This window comes from Neoarius graeffei, chromosome 4 (genome assembly GCF_027579695.1).
Source record: "Neoarius graeffei isolate fNeoGra1 chromosome 4, fNeoGra1.pri, whole genome shotgun sequence".
In the NCBI taxonomy this organism is placed as follows: Eukaryota; Metazoa; Chordata; class Actinopteri; order Siluriformes; family Ariidae; genus Neoarius; species Neoarius graeffei.
Genome location: NC_083572.1, coordinates 47,900,891 through 47,921,793, shown reverse-complemented (window position 1 = coordinate 47,921,793; position 20,903 = coordinate 47,900,891). Strand labels below are relative to the sequence as shown.

Below are 20,903 nucleotides of genomic sequence, written 5' to 3'. Positions count from 1 at the left end.
TCGTGTCTGTTTGCATCCACTATTTTTTAGTATTACATTACATTACATTACAGGTACAGTGGTGCTGGAAAGTTTGTGAACCCTTTATAATTTTCTAGATTTCTGCATAAATATGACCTAAAACATCATCAGATTTTCACGCAAGTCCTAAAAGTAGATAAAGAGAACCCAGTTAAACAAATGAGACAAAAATATTATACGTGGTCATTTATTTATTGAGGAAAATGATCCAATATTACATATCTGTGAGTGGCAAAAGTATGTGAACCTTTGCTTTCAGTATCTGGTGTGACCCCCTTGTGCAGCAATAACTGCAACTAAACATTTCCGGTAACTGTTGACAGAATTTGAGCCCATTCCTCCGTACAGAACAGCTTCAACTCTGGGATGTTGGTGGGTTTCCTCACATGAACTGCTCGCTTCAGGTCCTTCCACAACATTTCGATTGGATTAAGGTCAGGACTTTGACTTGGCCATTCCAAAACATTAACTTTATTCTTCTTTAACCATTCTTTGGTAGAACGACTTGTGTGCTTAGGGTCGTTGTCTTGCTGCATGACCCACCTTCTCTTGAGATTCAGTTCATGGACAGATGTCCTGACATTTTCCTTTAGAATTTGCTGGTATAATTCAGAATTCATTGTTCCATCAATGATGGCAAGCCGTCCTGGCCCAGATGCAGCAAAACAGGCCCAAACCATGATACTACCACCACCATGTTTCACAGATGGGATAAGGTTCTTGTGCTGGAATGCAGCGTTTTCCTTTCTCCAAACATAATGCTTCTCATTTAAACCAAAACGTTCTATTTTGGTCTCGTCCGTCCACAAAGCATTTTTCCAACAGCCTTTTGGCTTGTCCATGTGATCTTTAGCAAACTGCAGACAAGCAGCAATGTTCTTTTTGGAGAGCAGTGGCTTTCTCCTTGCAACCCTGCCATGCACACCATTGTTGTTCAGTGTTCTCCTGATGGTGGACTCATGAACATTAACATTAGCCAATGTGAGAGAGGCCTTCAGTTGCTTAGAAGTTACCCTGGGGTCCTTTGTGACCTCACCGACTATTACACGCCTTGCTCTTGGAGTGATTTTTGTTGGTTGACCACTCTTAGGGAGGGTAACAATGGTCTTGAATTTCCTCCATTTGTACACAATCTGTCTGACTGTGGATTGGTGGAGTCCAAACTCTTTAGAGATGGTTTTGTAACCTTTTCCAGCCTGATGAGCATCAACAATGCTTTTTCTGAGGTCCTCAGAAATGTCCTTTGTTCATGCCATGATGCACTTCCACAAACATGTGGTGTGAAGATCAGACTTTGATAGATCCCTGTTCTTTAAATAAAACAGGGTGCCTACTCACACCTGATTGTCATCCCATTGATTGAAAACACCTGACTCTAATTTCACCTTCAAATTAACTGCGAATTCTAGAGGTTTACATACTTTTGCCACTCACAGATATGTAATGGATCATTTTCCTCAATAAATAAATGACCAAGTATAATATTTTTGTCTCATTTGTTTAACTGGGTTCTCTTTATCTACTTTTAGGACTTGTGTGAAAATCTGATGATGTTTTAGGTCATATTTATGCAGAAATATAGAAAATTTTAAAGGGTTCACAAACTTTCAAGCACCACTGTAAAGTGTTGCGATCCCGTTCAAACAAAAAACAAACAAATGGGGGGGGGGGATCTAGAAGGGCACTCCATGTAGAGTGCATGCCTCTGCCAAGCTGCATAGCCAGATTTGCATCAAAATCTAATCAATTGTTCCTTGGCCCATGGTCCACCTTTCCTCAGAATTTCATTAAAATCTGTTCACTACTTTTTGAGTTACGCTGGGCATAAACAAACAAACGGAGGTGAAAACATAACCTGCGCCAATGAAGTTGCGAGAGGTAATTGAAATGTATTCGATCTGTACGACGAGCACCAGTGAAGTGCTGTTCGTTTGTTGACTGAGCACTCTTTATGCTGTGTTCTGTTCCAGCTGCAATCACTCCAGCCAGTTTTTCGGAGTTAAACTAGAACAGTGCACTATAACAATCCAAACACTGAAAAGCAAAAGCAGAGCTCATGGTCTTGGCATCATCTTACAGTCTGAGGTAAAGTCTAATTCAGGCAGTGTTTCCAAGACACTGTTTTGGTAATGTTGTCAGGATGAATATGAAAAGGGTACATTGTGAGTTATCTGATGACTTTGTTTATTAATATCTACTATTTTTATGTTTTGATTTTATTGTTTGTTAGTTAAGGAATTATTTCGGTTCTCATCTCATCTCATTATCTCTAGCTGCTTTATCCTGTTCTACAGGGTCGCAGGCAAGCTGGAGCCTATCCCAGCTGACTACGGGCGAGAGGCGGGGTACACCCTGGACAAGTCGCCAGGTCATCACAGGGCTGACACATAGACACAGACAACCATTCACACTCACATTCACACCCAGCTGGTAAATTTTATATATATATCTCATCTCATCTCATTATCTCTAGCCGCTTTATCCTTCTACAGGGTCGCAGGCAAGCTGGAGCCTATCCCAGCTGACTACGGGCGAAAGGCGGGGTACACCCTGGACAAGTCGCCAGGTCATCACAGGGCTGACACATAGACACAGACAACCATTCACACTCACATTCACACCCAGCTGGTAAATTTTATATATATATATATATATATATATATATATATATATATATTTTTTTTTTTTTTATTTCACTCAGGTCCAGGCTGTTTTTCATATGAAAAATGCAAGTTTTTCAACACGAGAAGATAAACTTCACACCTTCAAGTCAACGTGTGATTTTCTTTTTATTATATCGACACATTCACAAACAAAAAGCACCCAAATTTATCAAATTCATCGATTTCCTCATGAGTGATATATATATCTGTTATTTACCAGCTGAGAGGTCCGTATGGTGAAATACCGTGACCGAGGTCTTGAAAGTACTGAGCGAGGCCCTCTGGGCCGAGGTCAGTATTCAAGGCCGAGGTCACGGTATTTCACCATACGGACCGACCTTAAGCTGGTAAATAACATTTATTTTTTCTTTACCAAATTCTAACAGAAAACGAGAGCGCCCGAAAGGGAAAACCGAGCCGAGCCGCCATTTTGAATCCTCATTCATGGCTGTAATACAAATTGCTTCCTCCTTGGTATACAAGTGCACTTCCATGGCAGGAAAAAACTACATTTTGCCGCCTGTGTAGTCCCCTATTTATACAAAATTGAGTCATTGAGTCAAAATTGAGTCAAACTCGCTTTCGCTGTGAACACTGTCGTTATCGCTATCCATAATGTAAAATTAATGCTATTTTGAATCCTCATTCACGGCTGTAATGCAAATGGCTTCCTCCTCGGTATACAAGTGCACTTCCATGGCAGGAAAAATCTACATTTTGCCGCCTATGTAGTCCCCTATTTATACAAAATTGAGTCATTCAGGATTCAGCCATGTTTTTGCTCGGCGTGAGCAACAGTTACAGGTTTTTAGCTTTCTCCTGAAATGTTTTCTTTTATTTCTTCTTCCTCAGGGTAGTAAAACTCGCTTTTGCTGTGAACACTGTCATTATCGCTATCCATGATGTAAAATTAATGCTATTCTCCTGAGAAATACGAAAATAAATGTTGACAAAAATTGCTACTATGTTTGTTGTTCTTGTGAACGAGCGAGTCGCCAGAGGTCTGTAATCGGGGTCCGTATCATAGGATATGGACCCGCTCACCAGCCAATCAGAGTGCGGGATTTGATGGAAACTGGATCGCGAAAAAAATAAAGAGATTTATGTCATCGTTTTTGTTCTCCATGTCCTGTATGTAGCTCGTAAGAAAAATACAAGTGGCGTATTTCCCAGTAAAACACTTGTTTCCATATAATATAACTGTATACTATATTGTCAAAGTGTAATTCTGTAAACAGGAACTTATGAACAACTCCTTATAGTTTTAACTTAAAGTCAAGTTTATTTCTTTAGCGCTTTTCCAATGGAAAATATACGATCAACCATTGTGTCCAAACTTTTTGACTTGTGTATTTGTCTTACACCAGCAAAGAACTCTATTTCCTTTAAGCCTGTAACCAGTACACTGAGAATAGATCAGCTGTAGACAGGAAGAGGACATGTTTTTCCCTCTTTTGTCTATTGTATTGAACTGATGTTATTAACTTTTCATCAGTGGAGACTTGAGTGCAATTCTAAGACTAGAACTATCTCTATGGTTTCTCTGTGGTTCCGTCCACAGTGATCTCATGGTGATCTTTAGGCTGTCCATGTGCAGCCATCCTCAGCAGCAGCGAGTGATTTTCAGGTGATGAGAACTCCAAAAGAAAGTAGAAGTAGGGCATCAGGATGGATCAGGCAGGTCCAGAGAGCAGAAGGAGAATTCACAAAGGTAACTGGCTGTCCTTAGATTTGAATTCACAACCTTCTGGTTATTCATACAGAACTGCTAAGCCTCCATTGTCCTACTGTAAGCCTGGAGCTATAACGCTGGTTCTGAAAGCAGTCCTCATGTCCACCAGACACTGCATACTTTTGTTCGATGGAGAAAAATGTGGACTGCCTGGATTGTTTTGAGAACCACTACCCTACACACAAACTCTTCAGAGACAGAAACAAGAAACGTTTGATGCAATTTAGTTCAACTTTATTGTCCTTATTCTGTACATACACACTGGGATAGAGTATAACAAAACATGACACAAAACACTGAATATAGGACACTCTGCAGGTCTAATCAAGGTTACTACGATCTAGTTTTGGTTCTCATGGTGGTCATGTACTGTTCTAATAGTAGATACATAAAGATTAAAGTGGCTGTACTAAACGTAAAACAATTAGTGAGTTATAATACCTAGTTGTAGATAAATAACTGATAGTTCAACGTCCAAGTGTTCTCCAGAATCAGATTTGGACAAACCTAATGCAAGAGGCTGTGCTTTGTACCTTCTGGTGTTGGTACAAATGCTAGCTAACTGATATCTTCGCTAACACAACTGTTTTTGCATACATGGATGAAATTTTAAATAAAATTTCACTATTTTACGAGGATTAACTTGTTCCAGATTAATCCTGCTTTGCTGTTATAGAAGTTACTCCTTTCTTCTGGGAAGGCTTTCCACTGGATTTTGGAGCGTGGCTGTGGGAATTTGTGTTCATTCAGCCACAAGAGAATCACTGAGTTCAGGCACTGATGTTGGATGAGAAGATCTGGGGTGTAGCTGGGCATAGCTGGGGGGTCCTGGGGTGCCCGTGACCCCCCCTTTGTCAGACTATACATTTTTTCAATAGCCGCATAAGAATATTAGAAAAGGGCCCACTGTAATTTTTCTAACATTTTTTTTTAACTAGACTGCCACCTCAGCTGTTTCTGTAACCTTGTATGGACTTCCTGTGGTTTGGGCGCAAAAACCCAGTTCTGCGCAAGCGCAACACGATCGCACTAGAAAGCATGATCAAGCTGCCAGTGTAGCTGCAGTCTTTTTAGTTCCGAATTATGAGTATTTCCTTGTGTGTTAATAATTCGCCGTGTCAAAACAAGCGAAACTTTCCTCCTTTCGACGTGAAAAGAGGTAAGCAATTTATATATATTTTTTCCATCAAAGTTGCATTTTGTGGCTTCGAAGCTAAGTTTTACTGTGCTGTTTCTAGAACACATCAAGAAAACGTGGAAGAAACAGCAATAATGGAAGAGCCGGTTTCTAAGCTACCTAAAACTAGCAATGGTAATTATTTTTGGAACATATTTTTCATAGTTCTATTCTAGTACTAAGTCAAATTTTTTTATGATAAAACAGACTCAAAACAAGATGCATCATCACCTTCGGCAGACCAAGAAACACCAGCCCAGATGGGTCGAAGTTCACAAACCTTTGGCCATGTAGTGATATGTAGCATCAGTTAAATCTAGTGCAGTGATGCAGTACTGTGCAAAAGTCTTAGGCATCATATATTTTTTTTTATACTTTGTTATAGATTTCTTTTTTATGACTTCTACATTATCGAGTCAGTACAAAAACATTTCAGAGTCCAAATGTTCGTTTTCCAGCACAAAATTAAATGTTACAGAATTTTTTTTTTTTATATATCTGAGCAGCATATTCCATAAGAGAGCACTTTTCAGATTAAAAAAGAAAACATAATGAAGGCTGCTGGGTTTTGGAGCAAAATGAAGAAGCGAGTGTGACAGTCAAAGTGTCCAGAAGAACTGTGGCTGCTTCTGTAAGATGCTCAGTAAAACCTCCAGCTCATTTCCTTATAAAACTGCATTCATTGTACCTGAGAGTACGATTTTTTTTTAAGCAAAGTGTCATCTCACACCAAATATTGACTTTGTTTCATCTATTATGGCTTACTGCTGTTTATAGTATTTTTTATGTTGAAACATTTCATTTCATTATTGTGTTCTACAGCATTTCTTGACATGTGCCTCAGACTTTTGCACAGTACTGTACATCATGGTGCCATTTTGAAATCAAATGACTTATTTGCCAATTTGTGCCAGTTTTCATCCATAAGGTACCCATTTTGAAACAGTGATCAGACGGATAAATTTCCTTGACAGCAGCATCTACATGCAAAGGTCTGTGAACAAGAGATTAAAATCACCCATTCTGAAATGGTCACTTATACCACACAGGTATCCTTTAGCTATTTGTCTTGGTTTGTGTGCAGTCTATTAAGATGATGAGCATCAACATTCAAATGCAAACCTCTAGCCATTCGAGGTCCATATGGTGGAAGTGTCAGCTGGTTGCATTTAAATTGCAGAGCCGTTTGCTATACATGAGGGACAGTCGTTAGTAATGGAAAGCAGGATTGTTGTTGGTTGTTTATAAAACAGTGCTGTAGACGTATTGTACTTATACCCTGCCTTCATACATTTATTATCCTATCAAATAATTCACTCCACGCAAGGCGTCCACTTACACACCCTCAGTGATGGGAAACTGTTTAACCTGGCCCGACTGAGAGCCAAGACCAAAGTCCACACAGTCCTGGTCAGAGACCTGTTGTTTGCCGACGATGCAGCATTGACCGCACACATCGAGCACGAGCTACAACAGATGATCAACCAGTTTGCACATGCTTATAGGGAGTTTGCGCTGACCATCAGCACTAAGAAAACTGTCATCATGGGTCAAGATGTTCCCAAGCCACCCGTCATCACCATTGGCACGGAAGTGCTTGAAGTGACAGATCACTTCACATATCTTGGTTCAACTGTCACTAATAATCTGTCTTTAGATAAGGAAATCGACAGACGAATAGCCAGGGCTGCAGGTGTGATGACTCAACTTGGTAAGAGAGTGTGGAACAATAACCACTTGACACTAAACACAAAACTTAAAGTGTATCGATCGTGCGTTCTCAGCACGCTTCTGTACGGCAGTGAGTCTTGGACCACGTATGCCAGACAAGAAAACCGCCTTGAAAGTTTTCACCTACGCTGCTTGAGGCGCATCCTTGGTATCTCATGGAGAGACAGGGTACCCAACATCACTGTTTTGGAGCGTTCCGGCTCCCTGAGTATGCATCTCCTCCTTTGCCAGTGACGTCTATGCTGGCTGGGGCATGTATTCAGAATGAAGGATGGGCGCATCCCGAAGGACATCTTGTACGGCGAACTAGCTACAGGAAAACGCCCTGTAGGACGCCCAGCACTGCGCTTCAGGGATGTTTGCAAACGTGATCTGAAGTGCACCGACATAGACCCAGCCAGTTGGGAACAGCTCGCAGTAGACCGCAGTGGATAGTGTTATGCAGTCAAGGCTGGTCTAGCGATGGGCCAGGCAAAATGCAACAAGCAGCTTGAGGTAAAGAGACAGAAACGAAAACAGAGACAACAACCCCAGAACCTTTCTACTTTCATATGTCCCAACTGTGGCCGGGACTGTCATGCAAGGACAGGACTGACAAGTCACACAAGACACTGCCCACGGCCATGACACCAGAGTGCTATCATCATCTCTCAAGATGGAAGGATGCCTACTACTACTACTAAATAATTCACAGAGAAGTGTGTAAATCTGTTGCATTGCTCCAGATTTATTCCTTATGGATTTGTAATGACAATTTTATCACCTGAATTGGTAAAGTATTCAGTGTACAGGTGCTCAAGATTTATCCTTATTAGAAGAAGAGCCTTTATTTGTTACATGCACACTCAAGCACAGTGAAATTCGTCCTCTGCACTTAACCCATCTGAAGCCGTGAACACACACATGCACACACATACCCAGAGCAGTGGGCAGCTACATTACAGTGCCCGGGGAGCAGTTGAGTGTTAGGTGCCTTGCTCAAGTGCACTTCAGCCCAAGGCCGCCCCATGCTAACCTAACCGCATGTCTTTGGACTGTAGGGGAAACCAGAGTACCCAGAGGAAACCCACACAGACACGGGGAGAACATGCAAACTCCACACAGAAAGGCTCCCGTTGGCCACTGGGCTTGAACCCAGAACCTTCTTACTGTGAGGCGACATTATTAAAATAATATCCAGTCATCACAATTTTCCTTCACTGTCTACATGTGACCACTTATGAAAATAAAGAAAGTAAAATGAACAGAGACTGGTCCTGACTTGTCCTGAGGTCTCACTGCAGGAACTTCACTGAGCCTGGATTTGCATCTTTATTCTGTCGCATGTCCCAGACCCGGTTAAATGTAACTGAATTGTCTTGGCCAGCCCTAAGGGTCCCATCTGCATCCCATCATTTCTGAGGAGTGTGCTCCCATCACCCAATCAAGCATCCAGCCAGAGCAGGTCATGATATTTTTTAACCATATTAACATGCCGGGCGGCACGGTGGTGTAGTGGTTAGCGCTGTCGCCTCACAGCAAGAAGGTCCTGGGTTCGAGCCCCGGGGCCGGCGAGGGCCTTTCTGTGTGGAGTTTGCATGTTCTCCCCGTGTCCGCGTGGGTTTCCTCCGGGTGCTCCGGTTTCCCCCACAGTCCAAAGACATGCAGGTTAGGTTAACTGGTGACTCTAAATTGACCGTAGGTGTGAATGTGAGTGTGAATGGTTGTCTGTGTCTATGTGTCAGCCCTGTGATGACCTGGCGACTTGTCCAGGGTGTACCCCGCCTTTCGCCCGTAGTCAGCTGGGATAGGCTCCAGCTTGCCTGCGACCCTGTAGAAGGATAAAGCGGCTACAGATAATGAGATGAGATGAGATTAACATGCCATTGTTGTGTATTATGCCTGATGTCAAGACTCTCGTCTCTGCAAGCCTACCACACAGACTTAATACTTGTGTCATTTTTAGGGCATACCTAACAACCTGTGTCCCCCCCCCCCAATCTGTCCCTCTGAGTTACATGTCGGTCCTGGGATCGAGATGCTGACCTCTTCTGCCCCTCGGACCTGCTTGATCCATCCTGGTGCCCTGTGTCTGGTTGGAGTTTTATCGCATCGCTCCTGTGAAGGACGGCCCCATGAGGACAGTTGAAAGTTACACCTGGAGGACGCTCTGGACTCTTACAGTAATGCTTTTATGGCTGAGGACTACAGTTGCCATGAACAGTTTTGCACTCAAGTTTCCATCAATGAAGAGTTATAACATCAACGAAACTGTGTTCATGTTAAAACTGTTAATGTTATAGTCATGCTGTCTGTTGTTGCCCAAATGAGGATGGGTTCCCTTTTGAGTCTGGTTCCTCTCGAGGTTTCTTCCTCATGTCGTCTGAGGGAGTTTTTCCTTGCCACCGTCGCCACAGGCTTGCTCATTGGGGATAGATTAGGGACAAAATTAGCTCATGTTTTAAGTCGTTCAAATTCTGTAAAGCTGCTTTGCGACAATGCTTATTGTTAAAAGCGCTATAGAAATACACTTAAAACTTGACTTAATCCTCAGCTTCATGAGGAGAGGAGAGGAAAGGGGCCATTTGAAAGAGTGTGTAGTTAAGCACAGTGATGATGGAGGATATTGTTGTTGCTTTGCATTTGTATTGTTGTTGAGGGGGGTTTATGGGTGTTGAATGCTGCAGTATGCTGAAGATGGCTGCAATAGCAGTGAAAAAACACAGGATGGCAGCCAGTGTGCATTTCACTTCTGCTTATAGGAGCTGTTTGTCCTGGTGCATAATCCAAGCCTGTTCTTCTTGGCCTGGAGTGTAACAGCAAAAACTTTTTGTTTTTATATTACTTTTAGTTTTGTGATGCATTTTTCCCTGTGCAATAAAGTATTGTATATAGTTGAAGAAGCTTTTCATCTTCACAAGCAGAACACATGATCAGCTGTGCAGCAGCATCACAGAGCAAATATGAAGCAGGACACTCATTCACTATGAGCAGGAAAACATCATTTTAATATTAGGCACTTTTTTTGTTTGTTTTAAGGCAGTTTTCACTTTTTATTCCATTTAACCTATTAAAATTAGGTTTTTGTTTCAGTTTACAATAAAACAAACAAGCAAACAAACAAAAAAACATCCATCCATCATCTGTAGCCGCTTATCCTGTATAGGGTCGCAGGCAAGCTGGAGCCTATCCCAGCTGACTACGGGCGAAAGGGGGGGTACACCCTGGACAAGTCGCCAGGTCATCACAGGGCTGACACAGACACAGACAACCATTCACACTCACATTCACACCTACGGTCAATTTAGAGTCACCAGTTAACCTAACCTGCATGTCTTTGGACTGTGGGGGAAACTGGAGCACAGGGAGAACATGCAAACGCCACACAGAAAGGCCCCTGTCGGCTGCTGGGCTTGAACCCAGGACCTTCTTGCTGTGAGGCAAGTGCTAACCACTACACCACCGTGCTGGCCCAACAAAACAAAACAAACAAACAAAAACACAGCATACAACCTCCTACAAACCCAAAGTCCAAATAAATTGCCAAAACTTGAAAACTACATTTAAAATATAAGCACACTGAATTCAAAATATTCATTTCCACAACTTCATCTAGGGACAGATGTCACAATAAATTGCTTAATGTTTAAATTACATTTTAAAATAAAGCCATTAATTAAAATATTGATTCTATCTATCTATCTATCTATCTATCTATCTATCTATCTATCTATCTATCTATCTATCTATCTATCTATGCCAAGATATGAAGTTTATCCAAATGGTGAAAGAATATTTTACGAATAAGCGTAGTGAACACACACAAAAAATGACACATCCACAAAAAAAACAACAAGTTAATCAAAAGAATTGTAATTTTGAACCGGTTCGCCGTTTCAACAACGTGCATCTAATCAGCCAGAAAACACTCGGAGTGACGTCACTGGAGTGAAATATCATGAATTATTATTCACACAGGACATCTTGTCAATGGAATAAAAGCATGTGTTCTATTCTCTTCTAGCAGGTTTCATTCATTTGGTTTGATAGCATGCAATATCGTTAGCATATCGCTTATCCTACGTGTATTACATCACTCTACCCAATGAAGAATGAGCGTTGAATATGGTTTACGATATTGCATGGTCGTCAAGACAACATGATGTCATACGTCGGAGACATAAAACTTCCACGCTAGTAAGCGACTGTGACAATTTGTAAACAAACATGGCCGCCAGGTTTGCTTCATTAAATATGGAAGATTTTGAGAGAATTTTGAAAGAGAAAGACGCGTTGAATACCTGAAATGAATGTGTATGTATAATAAATAATATTGGGTGGCTTTTTTCATGGTACATCAGATATATTCCATTTAGTTACTTGTCTTCGACTTGTTCAATATCATGCTAGCTGAATGGAATATATCTGATATACCATGCAAAATAAGCCAGGCAATATTTTTCAAATATGTCCCTCAGATCCACGATGGATTTCATAGGAAAAATACAAGTTTTTCAACACGAGAAAATAAACTTCATATGTTCAAGCCAACGTGTGATTTTCTTTTTATTATACAGACACATTCACAAACAAAAAGTACCTAAATTTATCAAAACAATTCATCAATTTCCTCACGACTGAGGATATTGGAAAATATGTTACTCGATGTCCCGGATGTAGCTAAAATGCTGTTTCAAAATAATAACTTTATTAATAATTAAGTCAACATTTTATAATAAAAGCACAGTGAATTCCTATGAGCGAACAGAATAATTCTGTGAAATATCCTACTTTACGTCACCATCAAGAATATCTGTGAATGTTTTGTGTTTCTGCAACATGCGTCCAAACGGAGACTCCATAGTTCTGAGTCTATAGACGTCACATGTGATGGTCAAACCCTCGCCAGTAAAACCTGTGTTAAATATTTAGGAGTTGTTCTTGACCAGTCACTATCAGGGAGCCAAATCGCTGACACTGTCATTAGCAAATCCAACGCTAAACTTAAATTCCTGGATAGGCAGACCAGACAATTTGACATGGCTACCAAAAAGCTTTTAGTGTCGGCTCTAATACAGTGTCATTTTGACAATGCCAGTGCTTCTGGGTACTCTGGTCTTACCAAGAAAAAGCAAGATCATCTGCAAACAACTCAGAACAAAATAGTTTGATATCTACTCAGTGGGGCGGCACGGTGGTGTAGTGGTTAGCGCTGTCGCCTCACAGCAAGAAGGTCCTGGGTTCGAGCCCCGGGGCCGGCGAGGGCCTTTCTGTGTGGAGTTTGCATGTTCTCCCCGTGTCCGCATGGGTTTCCTCCGGGTGCTCCGGTTTCCTCCACAGTCCAAAGACATGCAGGTTAGGTTAACTGGTGACTCTAAATTGACCGTAGGTGTGAATGTGAGTGTGAATGGTTGTCTGTGTCTATGTGTCAGCCCTGTGATGACCTGGCGACTTGTCCAGGGTGTACCCCGCCTTTCGCCCGTAGTCAGCTGGGATAGGCTCCAGCTTGCCTGTGACCCTGTAGAAGGATAAAGCGGCTAGAGATAATGAGATGAGATGAGATCTACTCAGTGCCTCTCCTAGGACCCATATAGGTCATGTTGAGTTTGAGCAGGTCAAGATGTTGCCAGTGAGCCTACGAATCAAACATCACATGCACAGCATTATTCATGGTAATGCTCCACAACATCTAACATCTGCCTTTATTCCAAACTCTTCCCGCTGTAATACCCGTTCAGGCCCCCTCTCTCTGTTTAGATCTTTTGGACAGTCCTTTTTCACATATACTGGTGCTTGCCTTTGGAATGGTTTACCTAGTCATATACGGTCTCAGTCTTCCAAAAGTGCTTTCAAACATCTAGTCCGAACCTCTTTATCTCAACAGCTTTTCGAGGAAGAACTCAACCCTTTTGTTATGTTAGAATCTAACTAGTCTTCTGTTATTATATTGTCTTTGTCCTGTTCATTTTGATTTGTTTACTATATATACACCATATTTTTCTTTATTTTAGTTTTACATTCTATATTTTCCCTTAATTTTGTCACTTGATTTTATGGACCACAATGGAAATAAGTGTTTTCACTTTCTTGTGTCATCCATGTAATGTATTTACAATAGTTTGTATGGATCTACATTGAATTTACTAAATAAAATCAATCAATCAATCAATCTTCCAGTTAACAGTGCTGAGTTTTTGGGGTTTTTTTGTCTTCAGGTGAGAAGTGTTAGCCTGATTTGTGGCTCACGTTTCAGCTCGCTGCTGATTGGCAGGCTGGAGGATGGTCGCTGCTGATTGGCTGACACTGAAGTAAGTGCAAATAAATGGTGCGCTCAAATCTGCTGTCGCACAGCCTTGAGGACTAAAAGAGTGGTGAAGGAGCTGGAGGAGCACGGTGTTTCTACACACACCCACCCACACCCCCTGAAAACTTCACCTTCATCACACTGTGGGAACTGCGAGAGATCTGGGTGAGTATTCACACACCAGAGCAACAATCAAATAATAATAATAATAATAATAATAATAATAATAGTCTAATTTTGCTCCTTTTCCCCCCTCACAGACTTAAAAAAAAGGTCTAATAATACACAGGACAGAAGCATAATGGTAAGTGTCTAATTTTAAAGTTTTGAATGTTGGACTTGTACCATCTAAGGCAAGCCTTTACATGTATTGTGCTATCATTGTACACCGTAGTATTTGACATACTCATATGTTATACTTAACCTCCTAGGGCTTAGCGGTCACATGCGTGGACAGCACTTTATGGAAATTCGGAACAAGAATCCACATATGTGGACATACTTTTTCTCTAAAAGTACATCTTATCAAAAGATGATGCTTAGTTTTTATTCTAATCAGGTTCTAATAAGCCCAAATAGCAAAGAGAAATAAAAAATGCATGTAAAAAAACAGCTTGGGCCTTAGGAGGTTAAGGGTCATTTTAAAGGCAAGTTTCGACGATTGAGTATAGTCATATTTCACCTAGACCTTCTGATTTTATGCTGAAATACCACATTTCTCCTGCACCTTCAGTGCAAAACTCTGGAGTGTGTCCTGATGTGATTATTGAAGCTGCTGTGCTGTGTGTTTATTCTGTTAGGAGCACCAAATGGTAGAGCAACAAACTGCCTCAGCAGCTCAGCAGCAGGGTTCTATTGTACTTGTCAGTGATTTGCAGGGCTCTATCAGGCATAACACAATAAAACAATTTAGACTTTTGCAATACAAACGTCTCAGAAGGCTGCCCTATCCAAACACACCCGACTTCACACGCTTCAAACCCATGTTTCTGTGGCATCATTGACAACCAATGTGGAGAGTTTAGTTGAATTAATAGAGCTGTATATTTCAGGGCTTTATCACTTTTCAAATATATTGGAAGGCGCACTGCACTGCACTGTTGTGTCCATAGTGCAGGTCTAATTAATGTTTTCATAAACAAAGCCACCTTAAAGTCATGCTAGACTGTAGTCTCAGTTTGCTTACTGTATACTTTTTTTTTTTTTGGAATAAGCTTGTGGTAGGCGGCACGGTGGTGTAGTGGTTAGCACTTTCGCCTCACAGCAAGAAGGTCCGGGTTCGAGCCCCTTGGCCAGTGAGGGCCTTTCTGTGCGGAGTTTGCATGTTCTCCCCGTGTCCGCGTGGGTTTCCTCCGGGTGCTCCGGTTTCCCCCACAGTCCAAAGACATGCAGGTTAGGTTAACTGGTGACTCTAAATTGACCGTAGGTGTGAATGTGAGTGTGAATGGTTGTCTGTGTCTATGTGTCGGCCCTGTGATGACCTGGCGACTTGTCCAGGGTGTACCCCGCCTTTCGCCCGTAGTCAGCTGGGATAGGCTCCAGCTTGCCCGCGACCCTGTAGAACAGGATAAAGCGGCTACAGATAATGAGATGAGATGAGCTTGTGGTAAAAGGACAAACTTTGTGAATGTATCCGAATGATTGGGAATTAATTTGAGTTTTGATTAAAACAACTTCCACCCTACTGTCTACATTTTACATGGCTGGCCATAAGAAACAGCTGGCTTGAGCTCCTTTACAGCCAAACACTTAATTCTTCACAGTTGTGATAATGTTTCGTAATTTTTAATTCTTGACTTAATTCTTCACAGCTGTGATAATGTGACCATGAGTGGCCTCCAAACTGTGCCTCAAGTCTCACCATAGGCTATAAACTAACTGTACCAATACAAGTCACTGGCATTCCACAAAAGTACAAGCGTCAAGTAACGGTAGCTGAATTGCAAGTGAAAGAAAAACAGACCAAGAGTTTAAAAACCATCTGCTGCATTGTAGTTTCATATCTGAAAGGAAGGGCCTGGAGAGTTATTGTTTCAGGGTGGTCAATGAGTTAGATTATGATCAAGTGACTGAGTCATAACACTGTGTTTGGATTTTTAGGAACTTTTTTTTGTTGTTTAACTCTTTACCCCTTAAAGCAGTTGCTACAGCCACCCTTGTATATGTATATACTGTTCACCCTGAGAACATATTTACAAGAAAAAAAGTCTAAAGACAAGGTTTTAGACAAGGCATCATATGTCGTCATTATGGGATATACATGGGGTCGTCATTAAGGGGTAAAGAGTTAAGACGGAAGCTTTGAGTCAATATGTATTTTGAATGAAACGTGCGACTGGATGGAGCACTGCTTTAGTCCCCAGTTACAGGAAAAATCTCGCTTCTTTACAATGAACTATGACCTACATTGTACAGCGTAGTTAGAAAATGATGTCATTTCCCCCTTCTGACCTGCGGGCCTGTGGTACAGGGGTTTGTCATGCTTTACTTTCTTCCACTTTTTCCTGTCTTGAGGAGGCAGGGAGGTATCCCATACACATCCTGCTCCCACAGCCAACTCGGATATGTCTGCATTCTCTGTGCACTGAATCTTAAACACTCACACTGTTGTTTAACTTTTCTCCTCCTAAAATGTCTGGTTGTCTTTATATGGCTGCCAAATGTTCTGTGGTTATCTGCTCGAAGGCTTGTTAAGTGCAGCTGCTCGACATACTAGCTAACTTTGGACTCCTTTTATGTGAATCAGTGGAAAAGATTAGTCATATCACATACATAGACACGTATGTCCGAAAGCTGCTTTGTTTGAAAACCTCTTTTTGTTTCCATTGTGCTTTCAAACAGTTGTGTGTGCGGAATTCGGGTGACTGCTTCAGAGACCAGATGCGGTACATGATACGCTCGATGCAAGACCTGAAGCAGTTGGGGGAGCCCAGCGGCGGCGAACCCAACAAGTGCTCGTACGCAGTGACACGAGCGTGCCATCGGAGAGCGCTACAGCGGGAACACCTGGCCCGTCTTCGGATCTCCCAGTCCAGCGATGGCAGCGCCTACGACTCGGCTTGCTGTCTGGCGAGTCCACTGGAGGAAGAACAGGATGAGGAAGATGCAGTCGGTCATCTGCCTCAGGGTTCGCCGTGTAGTGAAAAGAGCGTGGACTTCGATTCAGGATATTCCGAGGCATCTTGGCAGGATGAGGGCGTGGTTCTGCGGCGCACAAGGAATGTGCGTGTTTCATCTTCCGCCTGCGTCCGCACTAACCGCATTCGGCCCAAATCGACCTCGGATGCATGCCTGGAACGCTGGACCTCATTTGAAGCCAGTGAACCTCAGGACTGGACCGCGTCCCTGTTGACAAGAGGCCGCAACAGGCAACCTCTCGTGCTGGGAGACAACAGCTTTGCAGACCTCATTAAAAACTGGATGGACCTTCCTGAGTGTCCTGAAGTGACAGATTTAAAGCCCAACCCAAGTAACAAACTAGCCAAAGACTTTCTGGTTAACATGAGACGGAAACTAGCCATCAGGTCCAAGGGAATAGAAGGACGAGGAAAGTCTGCAGACCCTTGCACAAAGCGGATGTCATGCCCTGTTGGGATTCAGATCCCCAAACCCTTCTTTCACCAGTCACACACTGGGCTTCACCAGCTGGAAACGGACTTTTACCAGTTCAGCGCCCTCATGAAGAGTGGGAGCAGACAGCCTATTATATGCAATGACATTATTGGCTATATCTAAGGCTTTGCCGTAATGAAGGATTCTAAGACTGGATGATAATTTGCGTCGTCATTTTATTAAATAAAAAGTACGTGTAAATAAAGTGGTAAAATGAAATAAATGTTTCTGGAAAACACTACAAAGACTTCTGAAAAATTCTTTCACCTGAGACCTTGCAAATCTTCACGTAAGCTAATAACGACATAACAACATGCACACAGATCAGCAGAGTGTATCAGTGTGGTGAGAACTCGATCTGATTTGGAAGGTTTTAATGACTATTATTATAAGCCTTGTCTTATGAAAATAAGAACTTCACAATCTGTGAAGCATTAACATCTAGAGCTATTACAAAACAATTCCACTCATTTCTGTATTGGGGGGAAAAAAAATAATACCACAATTGAAATTACAGTCTGATTTGGAAAGCTATGTAAACAGCTGTCATAGCAACTGTGTGTTGGTTTCACTGGGCCACTGCAGCTGTGTGCTAATGTAATTAACTGGGTGCTCGTGTCAGGTCTGCTGATGGCTCGTCTGTAAGTTTCAAAGGAGGAAGGGAGCCCCGCGGTTGTTTATGTTTAAGGATGAAGAGGATGGTCATGTCAACACCTCATCGGAGACGCCTGCAGTGGAGTTTTTTTGAGCTCCTGCACGGCTCCTCAGTAAGAAGGTCATTGTGTGTTTTGTGTGTGTGTTCTGAGATGGGGGGAGTGTGACTGGATAACCCTACTGTGTCCACATGGTAAAAAAAGAAAGCTTGAACCTCGAACAAACTCGCGTAACCTCTTTTTTTTTTTTAAACGCAATCCATCACATATGCACACACACACACGATTCTCTTAAAACAGATTCAGATGTTGAGGTCTTTTAGAAGATTGAGTTTAGCTGAGTTGGCGGAGACCACATCACTGATTTCAACCTCATCCACTGGCAGGAACAAATGTTCTGATGAAAAGATGTTTGCTATGTAAGGAATAAAGCCCTGGGGGGGAGGGGGGATGCGGCTCGACATTAATCAACGCCATGTCATACTTTTTTAAACATTTATAGTTACATTTAGTGTTGTGGAAGATCCTTGAATCAAACTAGTTCCATTATCACACACAGTATAGCAACTATAAACAGTTGATCCTTCATCAGCCTCTCTTTGTTTCCATAAAAAAAAACACAATTTGTCATGTTACAGAGAAACCAGACCGTACAAAGTTTTCTATTTGGCAAATATCTTACTGACATGACAAAATGCTGACAGTGGAGACTCTTCATATACAGTAGCAGTCAAAAGTTTGGACACACAGACCTATTCATAGGTTTTTCTGTATTGTGATTACTTTCTACATTGTAGAACAATACTGAAGACATCACAACTATGAAATAACATCTGGAACATATAAGGACTTATTCTATCCACATTCACTGGATATGAGCAATCATACGCTCTGATTGGCTACTCTACTACTAGGCTATCAGCTCATATACCATGAGTAGAGAAAAACAAAATGGCGGAGTGTGTTGCTGAACCAACCAAGGACAAAATAAAAACTACTCGAAAACAAAACCCCCCAAAATACAAAAAAAAGCAACAAAAGATGGAATAAAAGTATTTGAGGTTAAGAACGTATCTTTTTTTTTACCTTTTCAAGAATTATCACATTTTTCACAAATTGCGACTGCCATTTCGCCGGTTTGTTTACATTCTAAGTGGAAATGATTTTGTCGGATGTTTTGTATAAAGTTTTTATTTATCGAATTTGCAAAAAATAGAAATAAAAATGCTCTGTTTCTCAAAATCCAGTGAATGTGGATAGAATAAAACAGTTATTCCACTCAATCTTGTCGTACATGGCTTATTGCCGACTCTGTGCTATGCACCTCATCGGCTGTCAGCTCATGTACGATTCGATTTCATGGAATAACTTAATTATGCGGTAAACAAAAAAAAAGTGTTAAAAAACTAAATACATTTACGTATTTTAGATTATTCAAAGTAGCCAGCATTTACCTTGATGACGCTTTGTACACTATTGGCATTATCTTAACCAGCTTCATGAGGTAGTCACCTGGAATGCTTTTCAATTAACAGGTACCTCGTCAAAAGTTAATTAGTGAAATTTCTTGCTGCCTTAATGCTTTTGGGATCAAACAGTAAATAGTAAATAATAAACATACAGTAAATAGCCCTATTCTACAACTGTAGTAATCCATATTGTCAAAAACTGCTCAACTAAGTAAAGAGAAATGATATCCATCGTTACTTTAAGACATGAAGTGTCTTTTAATTAAAGCAAATAAAGAAAAACCATTGAATTTGAAGGTGTGTCCAGACTTTTGACTGGTACTATAAATGTTAAATAAATATATCTTTGAAGAAATTTTTGCTGAGACCTTTTTCTTTAGTAAATGATAAGATTTTTAAAAATGCATTTATTATCAGGCTTCGATTATGTGTAGCATCCACCCTGTGTATGAATTGTCGCTTGAGAAATGAAAATGATAACAGTTTGACTAACAGCCAGAACTATCGCCAGATCCGTGCTGTAAAAGAAAACTAACGAACACTTTTTGACCAATCAGATTTGAGAATTCAATGTGTCATAAAATATTTTTAACGTCATCATACGACATGGACTCGTGTCAAGCAGTAGTCATGATTGAACGTTTATAGTGAGAGCTTCCTTTCAGTCCTGTTCATGACAAAAATGGATGGTACACAGCTGGAATAGTGCCCTGGTCAAGAGTGAACGTTTATTTTCACATTTTTGGTATGACTTAAACATCAATGACAAGCTGACCAAACTTTTGACCAAAGAAGTTTTTACTTCTTCCTACTCCTTTTTGAACATGTTTAAGTTCATTTTAATTATTATTATTAGTTAATTAGTAGTAAAATTAGTTGTTTATATATTATATATATATCTCATCTCATTATCTCTAGCCGCTTTATCCTGTTCTACAGGGTCGCAGGCAAGCTGGAGCCTATCCCAGCTGACTACGGGCGAAAGGCGGGGTACACCCTGGACAAGTCGCCAGGTCATCACAGGGCTGACACATAGACACAGACAACCATTCACACTCGCATTCACACCTACGGTCAATTTAGAGTCACCAGTTAACCTAACCTGCATGTCTTTAGACTGTGGGGGAAACCGAAGCACCCGGAGGAAACCCACACGGACACGGGGAGAACATGCAAACTCCACACAGAAAGGCCCTCGCCGGCCCCGGGGCTCGAACCCGGACCTTCTTGGACACACACACACACTTTATTTTATTTTTTTTTCTTTTTGCTATGATTATGGTTATTTAGTTTGTTTGGTTTTGTTTTAATTGTTCACTGTTCACACATGTTCGAAATAAAGATTTCAATTTCAAAAACGTTAGACTAAATAAATCAGGCAAGATGCAGATTAGCATGTTGTGTGTTGTAGCTCTGTGCTGGCTGTGCCATTGTTTCAGCTACTCTCAGTATAATCACTAACAATGCATGTACCTGCCCTCCATATTATACACAAATGCAAGATATGAGAATAACAAAGTGAACTAACAATACAGACATACCTTCACTAAAATGCCTTTGAA

General features: G+C 41.3%; 1 protein-coding gene across 1 annotated transcript; it reads left to right on the top strand.

Moving 5' to 3' along the window:
- The first annotated feature begins 13,664 nt into the window (after positions 1-13,664).
- Positions 13,665-17,464, top strand: inka1b (inka box actin regulator 1b). Its single transcript, XM_060918223.1, has 3 exons — positions 13,665-13,772; positions 13,868-13,911; positions 16,449-17,464. Exons 2-3 carry the CDS (start codon positions 13,909-13,911, stop codon positions 17,340-17,342), a joined length of 897 nt encoding a protein of 298 aa, XP_060774206.1. The 5' UTR covers positions 13,665-13,772; positions 13,868-13,908; the 3' UTR covers positions 17,343-17,464.
- The last annotated feature ends 3,439 nt before the right edge of the window (positions 17,465-20,903 follow it).